Source organism: Hippopotamus amphibius, chromosome 1 (genome assembly GCF_030028045.1).
Source record: "Hippopotamus amphibius kiboko isolate mHipAmp2 chromosome 1, mHipAmp2.hap2, whole genome shotgun sequence".
Lineage (NCBI taxonomy): Eukaryota > Metazoa > Chordata > Mammalia > Artiodactyla > Hippopotamidae > Hippopotamus > Hippopotamus amphibius.
The window spans coordinates 78,551,706-78,563,823 of NC_080186.1; the positions used below are offsets into that span (position 1 = coordinate 78,551,706).

Sequence of the window (12,118 nt, forward strand, 5' to 3'; positions counted from 1 at the left end):
AGTGAAAGTTTCCTCATAAGATGTGATGCAGTATTTGAAAGGTAAAGATAGAAATCTTTAGAGCAAAGTTTAAGAAGTACTAGTCTACGGCACAAGAAGAATCAGATCATGAGAATCTGACATTTACAATCCTTCCACGCTACTGTCATCCAGACAAAGTTCAGACTGGCCTGGCATTCTAGACCTTTCCCAGTCAGCCTTCCCCAGCCTTTCTAACCTCAGTCTCAACCACCCCCTTTTGCTCCATCATATTGGACTGTTCTTTATTTTATACATAGCATTTTTACACTTGGGTGCCATTCCATACAACAGCCTTCCCTACTTTACTCAAAACATTATCTATCCTTAGAGGCCACACTGAATGTCAGTTATAATTTCTTCTTGGTGCTCCTATGGCATTCTGATCGTGTTTTAATGACCACACATAGTATATTTATAGTATACTGACCCACCAGGCTAGTTTCTGTGTTCTTTGAGAATACGGACAGTATCTAGTTCTTACTCCTAATGTCCTACAAGTAACATATGCTCCAAAGATGTTTACTGTACCAATAAATAACACTTGTGCAGCTCCCATATTCACTGCCCCAAGTAAGAGTTTCAAGAGTTGAAACAGTATGTAGTTGGGGGAAATAAAAGCAAATAGTATGGACGACAGTGAAGGTCAAAGCACTGAATAAGTTATACCCATGATGTGTATTGTAGAAAAAGAAAAATTTTATATTCAATATCAATGAAATAAAATGCATATTTTATGGCAAGTCAAGAAAAAATTAAACATAAAACTTTTCTCTGCCTGTTTCGGCTTCTCCCTCCCCTTCAGTATGTTCTGTGCATCTGCATTAACCAGACCTCCTTAAGAGAAAACATTCCTTCCTAATCTCATAAAGGGTCACAACTGCTTAGGAGATAACCTTCCTTCTTAATCCTGTAAGGGGTCATGATGACCCATGACCCACTATTCACTTTATACTTGCCAATCTGGATTGCGTAAACTGTCAGTAGTACATCACTCGAAATAAAACTGTTTGTCCCTGAAACTTATACAACTGTGTTTTGATCTCTAGCAGGTGGAACAGTCATCTCCTCAGGTCAGCTCAAATAAAATTTTCCATTTCTTTCTTAGGTCAATGACTGACTAATTTTTTTCAGCGACAATGTGAAGATGTCATCTTATTCACTGTATCTCTCAGAAGCTGTACAGTTATCCCTCAATATATGCCTATCATATTGAGAATTGTGCCCTTGATCCTACTTGCAGGAGGAGAATTTGATACAACGTTGTAATTTACAATAAGAAATATGTATTTGGTCTTCGTCCCCATTTCTTACACAGAGCTTCTAAAACCCTTGGAATTTCCTAAGTGATGAGAGTGGTAAAGGTGACTTCTTTCATGTGAATGAGGTGACTTTGGAAAGCCCCTAAGGATGGAAGCCAGTTGCAGGAGGAGATGACCATGTGACTAGAGAGTCAGAACTTTCAGTCCCACCCCCCAAGCTCCAGGGAGAGAAGGGTAGGGGGCTGGAGGCTGACTCTATCCCCAATGGCCAATGGTTTGATCAATCACGCCTGTGCAACGAAGCCTCCATAAAAACTCAAAAGGATGGGATTCAGAGAACTTCCAGGTTGATGCTCTGGTGATCTGGGGAAAGTGGTACCCTTGGAGAGGTCATGTCATCTGGCTGGTTCTCAGTTATATCCTTTCATAATAAACTGGGAATCTAGTGAGTAAACGGGCTTTCTGAGTTCTAACAAATTAACTGAACCCAAAGAGGGGGCCGTGGGAACCTCCGATTTATAGCCAGTCAGTCAGAAGCACAGATAACAACCTGGACTTGTGATGGGCATTTGAAGAGGGAGGAAGTCTTGTGGGACTGAGCCCTGAACCAGTAGAGTCTGCTACCATCTCCAGGTAGAGTCAGAATTGAGCTCAAACGGAGGACAGCCAGCGGGTGTGGAAGAGCTGCTCCTCAGTGGTGTGGGGAACACCCCCCACCCCAACCACCCACCCACCCACACACACACACACATGCACACACCCACCCACCCACACACACACGCACACACACACCCACACACACACCCACCCACACACACCCACACGCACACACACACATACACACACCCACACCCACACACCCACACACACCCACACACCCACACACGCGCACACACACACACGCACACACCCACCCACACCCCCCCACACACACACACATACACACACGCACATACACACATACACACACACACGCACATGCGCACACACACACACGCACACACCCACCCACACACCCCCCCCACACACACACATACACACACGCACACACACACATACACACACACGCACACACACACACACGCACACACACGCACACACACACCCACACGCACACACACCCACACACATACACACACACACACACACCCACACACACACCCACGCACACACCCACCCACCCACCCACACCCACGCACACACCCACCTACACACATACACACACACACACACATACACACACACACGCACACACCCACCCACACCCACACACACACCCACACACACATGCACACACCCACCCACACACATACACCCACACACACACCCACGCACACACCCACCCACCCACCCACACACACGCACACACCCACCTACACACATACACACACACACACACATACACACACACACGCACACACCCACCCACACCCACACACACACCCACCCACACCCACACACACACCCACACACACATGCACACACCCACCCACACACATACACGCACACACCCACCCACACACACACCCACACACACACACCCACCCACCCACACACACCCACGCGCACACACACACACACACACACACACACAGGAATTAGGTGATCAGGACCCCATTTGATGTTTATTTTGGAACCAGAAGAGTATTGCTACATGAATCTCTGGATTGCCCTACAATAAGAGGCAAGGATTTCAGAACAATTCCAAAAAATAACTTACCGTAGAAAAAGCAAGAAATCACTTGGTCTGGCTAAAAGTTGTAAAAGAAACAAAGAAAAGCATTCTGCAAACATGGGCAAGATCCTGATAGGTAGATCTAAATTTGGGGAACAGAGAAACTAAAAACATGTCTGGCTTTGAGTATTAAGTCTAAACAGGGGAAATGAAATTGTGGTTCCAGACACAGGCCTGTGAAGTAATCTCAGCGATAACTGGGCAAAACAATAGACAACAAAACTTACCACAGCCACACGAGCAAGAATAACAGGAAATCCAAAGGCAGAAACAACAATTCCGGTAGTGAAAAAATAAGCCAGTTCCCGACAGGCACTACTTGTTGCATCGGAGTCATATGTTGCTCGTTTGGCGATGAAATACGGGATGGGCGAGATGGCGTGGAATATCAGCACGAACAAGGGCCAGTAAACGCTGTTGGTTGGACCCAGAAAAAAACCAAAAGGAAAAGTTACAGTTACATCACAACTAAAGATATACTACTGTTTCAAAGTGAATATTATTTAAAATGTCTAGGCCAACAATTATTTTTTTTTGACAGTTAACAACTGTCAATATTAGTAGGGGATGATTTCTACCAGGAACAGCTAAGAAGTAGTGATAATTAAAAATGACTAGTCCATTAATATGCAAAGAGCTTATACTGTGTTAAGAAAAGAGCTACACAATGTAAAATCTAGCATCTTTATTGTTTTCTGTATTACTGAGCTGTAATTTCTTTAAGGACAGAATCTTAGCTTAGGTATCTTTGCCTTCCCTACAGAACATAGCACAGTGCCTTGTACATGCTACTTCAATAGAGATCTTTTGAGTGTGTGCAGGTTGGAAACGTTTCAATTGCTTGCAGTAAAACCCAAATTCCTTGCCCTGGCCCACAAAGCCTCACATGCTTGGCCAACTTCTTCCACTGATATTGTACCATCTTCCCTTTCATTTGCTTAATCTGTAGCCACACCAGCCTTTCTGTTCCTTAAACACTCTGAGCCCAACCCTCTGTCTGGAATGCCCTCCCATTACTCAACAGCCTGATAAACTTATTTATCCACAAAGTCTCAGTGTAAGGATAACCTCATCTATGCAGCCCTCCCTGACTCTCTCAGGGAAACTCAGATTCACTTTCGCGAAGCTCTCACTGTACTCTGTACACATCTCTCCTAGAGCTGTCATCTTATTGACCAGACTGTTTGCCTGTCTCCCACTCATAACTAGAACTGTAAGCTCCTTGAAGACAGGACTGTATCTCTTCATTCTTGTACCCCAGCTGGCCCAGAGGAGGTGTTCAATAAACGCTCACTAAACGAATACATCAATTTTTAAAAGATTTTTCTCTGCACAAATACAGGTGACCCAGGAGGGGACTGGGTTCATAATCTGGGCTTCATTAACTCATCAGTTAGGGCATGGTGCTAAAATGACCAAACTCTCTAACACCCATATTAATAGTGACAAAGATGCAAAAAGAATAGTTCTTTTTGAAATGATAACTTACCCATAGTCCTCTAAGGCACATCCCAGCATAAGAAAAGTCAGCCCAATAGCCCCACTGAAAGATAATGCCACAAGAGCTGTAAAAAAATAAAACCAAGAGTTATAGGTCCCAGTGGCTGTCAGGAATTGTAGGGGGTGGGAGAGGAATGGGGAGGCACTCTTTCGGGGTTGATGAAATGTGCTGGAATTAGAAAGTTGTAACGGTTGCACGACCTTGTGAATATACTAAAAACCACAGAATTTTATACTTTAAAACGGTTAATTTTATGATATGTGAATTATATCTCGATTTTAAAATTTTTAATAAGAAAAAAGAATGCAGTGATTAACTTATTTCATTGACTGATGTTACATTTACTAGCAAATGAACGCCTATGTCCGTCGCTTTGAAATCATCAGGGGGAGAAAGAGCTCAAGCCTTTCCAGTACTCCATCCCTATCTAATGCATGAAGTCCCTCTACATTTGTTACAAGAGACCAGCCAGCCAGTCAATACGACTCCCGTGAAGGGAAACTCACTACCACCTGAGGCAAGTCATTTCACTCTGACAGTTTTTAAATGCTGAAAACCCTCTTTCCTTAAATTGTACCCCAAACTGCCTCCCTGTAATATAGACCCGTTGGTCATTGTGCCTCCCCAAACCACAGTGCTTCAAGCATTTGAAGATTGCTTTCATGTCTTCATAGAAAATGCTTCCTGACTAGAATCCCCTGAATATTTCCCTGCATCTGTTGGACACTAATCTTTGAGGAGGTAGGAACGTGTCTGTTTTGTCCGCTGCTGAGTGGGAGATGGAATATGAGCTGTTAAAAAATCTTGAGCTCTGTGTTACCAACATGAGTTCAAATCTCAACTCTGTCACTGACTGGTTATGTGACTTTGGGTAGAAGCTGAACCTCCTTAAATCGGATTTTTCACCTGTAAAATGGGAATAATGGTGCTACCTTATCGGGGAGTTTATGGGAACCAAATGAGATAATCTATGTGAAGTGCTTGGCAAAAGAAGGTGCTGAGTAAGCAAACGTTGATTGAAATAGGTGTCTGCTCGTTTTAGCGACGTGCTTCTGTGCTTCGACAAAGGTAGCAAGCACAGGACACTGAGTTATCCAAATATCCCTCTGAAAAAAAATCCATAACACTCAAAATTAGTCACTGAGTCAACTAATTAACATTTTGATTGCTTTCTTTTACTTTAAGAGGCAATTTGGGAAGACTTTTATAGGAAAACACCACGGTGATTTTAAAAAACATCTGGGAGTACACAGATGTTAGGGGACAAGGAAGGACTGTCAGTTTTATATATTTTTCTATTTAGTACATGTCACTTTTGGAAGAAAAATGTACAAAAGTAACCTTCCCCATATTGTTTCAATAAAGATGATCTTTTCCTCATTGGCTGTGCCTGACCACCTGCACCACTCTCTCCTCCAGGAGACCATTCAAAGTTAGGAACCGAAGACCTCTTCCTTCTGTTCTGGGACACCACTCACTCGAAGTTCACAACTGTATCTCCGGTTAATGCTCTTTACCCCCTTTTTCTTTTTCATGAATTGCATCCTCAGCCATCTCTTAAGCTTGGAGCTAACCAGGCATCCAGCTTCATCTCTCTTGTCACTCCACTCTTGCTGGGACACTGCATTCAACCCAAAGCTCCCTGGTACCAAAAGGGCCCAGCCACACCTGATGCTACAGCGCAGAGAAGGTCCTAAGAGCTTGGCCTGCACCTCCAACTCCAATCTGGACTTCTCTGGGTAGCCAACAAGGACCTCCACTTCAACGAGGATGTAAAACTGAAACATCCTCACCTTCTCCTCCCAAACACAACTTCCCTTCCAAGGTTCTATCTTGAAAGACTGACACCAACCCTACACTCTCTTCTCTAGAAAATTAGTAAGTCAAGGTGACTCAATCTCCCTGACCTCACTCAAACCCTCTGCTAAAGACTGAGTGATTGTGTGTGTTCCCCCCACACACAAAATTCATATATTAAATCCTAAAGCCCAATGAGATGGTATTAGGAGGTGATTAGGTCAGGAAGGTGAAGCCCTCATGAATGGGATTAGTACCCTTATAAAAGGGACTCCACAGAGCTTCCTTGCCCCTTCTGCCATATGAGGACACGATGAAAGATGGCTGTCTAGGAACCAGGAAGAAAACCTTCACAAGACAACAAATCTGCCAGCACCCTCATCTGGCAATCCCAGCCTCCAGAACTAGGAAACCAATGTTTATTGTTTAAGCCACCCAGCTTATGGTATTTTTGTCCTAGCAGTCTTAAAGGACTAAGACAACAACCTCTTCTGTTGTGCCCTCAGCTACTGTCCCCATGCATACCTTTATCATGTCATGCCTGCCTTCATCTCATGACTCTTCCAGTCAGTCCTCCACACAGCAGATAGCGATCCCTCAAATACATAATACACCCCTTCACAGTTGCTTTCAAAGCCTACAAGTTGTTCTAACATTCAAGGCGCACCTCTGTCCGATGTCACATGCACTCTCCACTGGGAATAAACTCTGCCCTCACCCCATCCTTTGCCAGGTGAAGCCTTATTGATTCTTTTAGATTCAGATCAAGGATTGCCTCTTTTGCAAAAGCCGTCCTCTCCCTCTCTGGAACAGGGTTAAGTAATCCCATCTGTATTAGTTTCCTAGGGCTGCTATTAATAGCGTACCACAAACTGGGTGGCTCAGAAGAAGAGAAATTTATTCTCTCACAGTTCTAGAGGCTTGACATCTGAAATCAAGGTGTTGCCATGCTCCCTCTGAAGGTTCTAAAGGAAGACTCCTTCCTAGCCTCTTCCTAACTCCTGGTAGTTGCCTGCAATCTTTAGTCCTCCCTGGCTTGCAGTTGCATCATTATAATTTCTGCCTCTGTCTTCCTATGGTGTTCTTCCTATGTGTCTCCATGTCCAAATTTCCCTTTTCTTATAAGGACGCTAGTCATTGGGTTAGAGTCCAATTAATTCAATATCATCCTAACTGGATCACATCTGCAAAGACCCTATTTCCAAATAAGGTCAAATTCATAGATACTGGGGAGTTAGAACTTGAACACATTTATTTGGGGAATACATTCAACCCGCACTATCTTTGTGCTTCCATTGTATCTGAGCACACCTTAGACATTTAAACAGTAACACAATTATTTCCATCTCTGTTACACACCTTCTCATTTATCTTTTTATCCCAAGCCTCAGGCATACAGCAGTCCTTCATTAAAAGTTGAATTGAATGATCTGCAAAAAGCTTCCTTTCCTTAGTCCTTTTCCATTTCATAGCCTATCTTCCTTTTTACCACCTCACAATTTCTAACACATTCACACATAAACATTATTATTTGATAGTTCCCAGGCATGACTAAACACAGTGCAGGGCTGCTACTTGTCATCTGTTTTCTGCATTGGCTTCAAATAGATATATTACACAATGGACACTGTCCAAGAAAATCATGTTTACTAAATTAATTCTGAATATAAAAGTCAGCCAGAAATAATTTTAAAACATGTCTGCTGCTAACAGCTTACACACTCAGCTAAATTTCATAGTGAACACAAGCATGTGTACAACCATACCTGTACACATGTTTAACAGCACATGTTGATCAACTGGAGAGGGAAGATCTTTGGGTACAAATCTCAAGGAGAGGAACTCCCACATGGAAACAAGTTCTGCTACTCTATTAAAACGATTAGAAATCTAACCGTGTCCGACCAAACCAACAGGAAGCCTTCCAATAACTTGTGGCACTGCTGCCATTCCGCATCCCTCTGAAGGCACACAGATGAGAAAACTGGTGTTCTTGGTACCCTTTTTAAATCAACTGCACCATTCAAAAACATGTACTGAACAAAGACCTACTGTATAGCACAGGAAACTATATTCAATATTTTTGTAATAACCCATAAGGGAAGAGAATCTGAAGTGTGTATATATATATGTGTATATACTTATATATATAAATAGCTGTGCTGTACACCTGTAACACGATATTGTAAATCACCTATACTTGAATTTTTAAAAGAACGTACTGCACAAACTCTACCCTTGTCTGTCCATAAATGAATAAACACAGATGAAAGTAACGATAAAATTCCACCTAATCTACTCTCCACAATTAAGACAAATACAGCATCTCGGGGCGCTTTCCGCGGACACCCGCCTGCAGCCAACTCTGCCCAATGGGAAAAATCATCAGGAACAACAGATTTCAGTGCCCCAATGGCAAGAACACTGGAGACAATAGCTCCTCTGGAACAAATGGGAAACTCTGCGAAGTGGCAGGAAAAGGGAGGAGAGGCATTCGCGTGGACACGTCAGGAAGGAAAAGCCCAGCTTAAAACTCGGCAGAGGAGGGGGTAGGGGTACATTCCCAGGAACTGGGAAGGAACCGCGGAGGTGATGCCCTGTGGGGTCTCCCAAGGAGGAGCTCCCAGAGAGGGCTCCGCCTGCAGCGTCCCAGACCCTCGGTGAAAGCGTGAAGGCCAACAGCCTTGCAAAAAAAGGGGTGAGGGTCTCCCCACACACGCCTCCACCCGCACCCCAAGGGGCGAAGCGAGCAGGCGAGCTCCTTCCCCCCCGGGAAAGGCGGGAAGGGTGGCAGGTCCGGGCGAGGCCGTTCCCCGCCCACGCGCTGAAGGCGCAGCTCCAGGCTTAGCGCGGAGCCGAGGCGGAGACCCCACCGCAGGACCAGCGAGCCGAGGACCTCGGATGTACCTTTAACGCCCGCCATGTCTCCCGAGCTGGGGCCGCGACTGCTTCCGGCTTCCTGCCACGGCCGCGGCCCCGGCCCCCGCCCAGGTCCGGCCCGGGGCAGTACCTAGGGTCCCGAGCCCGCCCCGCCACGCAGAGCCCCGCCCCGCCACGCAGAGCCCCGCCCCGCCCCGCCACGCAGAGCCCCGCCCCGCCCCGCCACGCAGAGCCCCGCCCCGCCCCGCCACGCAGAGCCCGCCCCTGCAGAGCCCGCCCCTACCGATCCCGAAGGGTCGTCCCCAAGGCTCCGCCACTCAGAACCCGCTCGTGCCAATCCGGATCTCTTCTCGCCCCGCCACGCAGAGCCCCGCCCCTACCCGGATCAAACCGATGGGCCTGCAACGCAGACCCGCTCGCTCAGCGTGGCCGCGATCTTGCTCCGCTAGCTCTCCTCCTAGGCCCTAAGCCTCTGCATCACCCCAGCCTTGCCCCACGCGCCTCCCTTCCATCCGTAGGCTGGGTCCGCGGGCCACTCGGGACGCGTCCCGCACAGCGCGGAAGGCCCGGCATCGCGGTTCCTGGCTTCAAGGAATCTCTGCGTGAGGGTGGAGAAAATAGGGGACGGGGAAAATTGCAGGCGATAGAAGAGGAAGGGATACCCTCTTACCCTGGCGTCACAGTCTCTGAGCCCTAGCGTGCGTTCGTGTGCCTGTCTGCGTTTACCTAGCTGTGGCTGTGGCTGTGGCGGAGGTAGGGATGCAGGCACCAGCGAAGAGGCCCCGAAGATTCTGTTGTTTGCCTGGGCATGCCTTGCTTAATACCAACTTTAGCACTTTCCGAGCACTAGCGTTTTCTCCTTTACATCCTGGTTTAATAGAGACAAAAACCAATAAGCTGTTTTATGTGTGAGGCTTTCGTGAACCTTTAAATAAATAGCTATTATTTTTATACCTTGGGGCCTCAAGATCTGCAGGTAACCAAGGCCAGTTTAGAATTCACAGGGCCTTTTTATACTCTCCTCACAGGAATGGAGAGCTTTGTCTTGGAGGGACAATCCGAAAAAGACATTAAAAACTATCTTCGTTTTACCTCTAGAGAATGAGGCTCAGAACGTGAGGGACAATCCGAAAAAAACATTAAAAACCATCTGGTCCAAGCGCTTCGTTTTACCTCTAGAGAATGAGGCTCAGAACGTATGGGACTTGCCTGATTCACACAGCTCTTTGGAGAAGGTCGGATTATGGGCCGCTTATCCCTTATTGTAACGGAGAACCCCTCCAGCTCATGGTGCTATTCCTCCTCTGTTGCTTTTTCTTGATTTTCAACAGGACTGAAAGATAAAGGGGTTCGTGGGAATCCGGGTTCCCCTGGCTATGTAAGTACAAAGTCTCACCACCATCTCTTTTCAGGATCCCTGCTGGGTACCCTTTTTCAAAACTGTACACTGAACGTATTATCGTCTGAACACGTTACATAACTTGTGAGTTTACTTTTCTAGCTCCTCCCATTTCTCCTCACAGACGGAAGGTACACTTATTAAAAACTGCGTTGCTCTGATGGTTGCCATAGGGGAGGGGCATGTGAAAATGGGAAAATAGGTGGAGGGGATGATGAGGTAGAGACTTCCAGTTATGAAATAAGTAAGTCACGGGGATGTAGTGTACAGCCTAGGGAATATAGTCTATAACACTGCAGTGTACTTTGTATGGTGACAGATGGTAGCTAGGCTTGCGGTGGTTACTATATTGTGTACCTGAAATTAATACAATATTGTAAGTCAATTGTAGTTCACTTCAAAAAATTTAAAATCAAAAAAACTTGCACACACCCATGTATATACGACCAAGACTTAAAAATACATTACATATAGTTGAAGACTCCTGTCATCCCCCCTCAATTCTATCCCACTCCTATCCTCTAGAGGTAACTATTCTTAATTTATTTATAATTCCCATACATATGTCTATCCTTTTATAACATAAATTTATAAAAAAATTGTCCTGCCTGCAATTACATTTTGTATAGATGGCATCATGCTGTATACATGTTTCTAGAATTTTTTTCCCTCAACACTGTTTTTGAGATATATTGATAGTGATACAGAAAACTCTAGTTAATTCATTTTAAGTGCTGTATAACATTCCATTAAATGACTATACTAGAAAAAAAAAAACAAAGCAAAACAAAAACAAACCCCCCAAAACTGTGTTGCTAATCCCTGGCTCACTGCAGAGATTGCAGATCCAGAATTACACTGCATTCTTTACTTTGTAGCCTGCAGTCTATTCAGAATCATTGAGAACTTCTTTCCCTATGTTGAGTTAAAGCACTCAAGGGAAAGTGCCTACCACCCAAGAACGCTGGAAGCCTAGGTTTTTAAGCTCCCTTATGGAAGTGCAAAGTTGCACTCATGGGAAGACTTTCTCCTTAATCAATGATTTTCTATGAGGTCAAATCTCCCATTTCCCCTTCCATTCCCAGCCACCCAGCAGGTGTCTAGAAAACCGTATGTAACGGTTTGCTGGAGCCTCCCATGTCAGCCTGAGGCCAGTCCCATGGAAGCGAAATGATTTTGGAGAAAAGTGACATTTCTTCAGAGGCACAGCTTGGTTTGAGTGCCTCGGGCTTAGCAGTAACAAACTGGAAGATGGTGAGAAGCAAAAAGATGAGGAGTTTGCCCCACGGTAATGTCTGGAACCAGAAAAACGCAAACACAGTATTTATCTCCAACAACTTTTCTGCCCACACCAGCTGTCCTTTCCAGTTTATGAAGCACTTAAAAGAGAAAGCCACCTTGACAGAGGCTTTAACCATCTCCTGAGAAAATCTGCTTTCCTCTTGCCAAATGTTCACTGAAAACTTGTTCTTCCACTTTCCCATTCTGTGTTTCCTCAATAATAAAGGAGGAAACTTTCACCAAAA

General features: G+C 45.2%; 1 protein-coding gene across 4 annotated transcripts in view; it reads right to left on the minus strand.

Moving 5' to 3' along the window:
- The window catches only part of LEPROT (leptin receptor overlapping transcript), a 58,684-nt gene extending 48,798 nt beyond the window's left edge, over positions 1-9,886 (minus strand). For 2 of the 4 annotated variants that reach the window (XM_057717291.1, XM_057717289.1), the window contains exons 1-3: positions 9,221-9,304; positions 4,505-4,580; positions 3,243-3,429 (exon numbers count right to left, since the gene is read on the minus strand). In XM_057717291.1, coding sequence (XP_057573274.1) covers positions 3,243-3,429; positions 4,505-4,580; positions 9,221-9,236 — 279 coding nt within the window. In that variant the 5' untranslated portion in view covers positions 9,237-9,304. Of the gene's footprint in view, positions 1-3,242; positions 3,430-4,504; positions 4,581-9,220; positions 9,321-9,863 lie in introns of those variants that run through there. The other 2 variants (XM_057717290.1, XM_057717288.1) reach the window with 2 other exon arrangements.
- Positions 9,887-12,118: the final 2,232 nt, after the last annotated feature.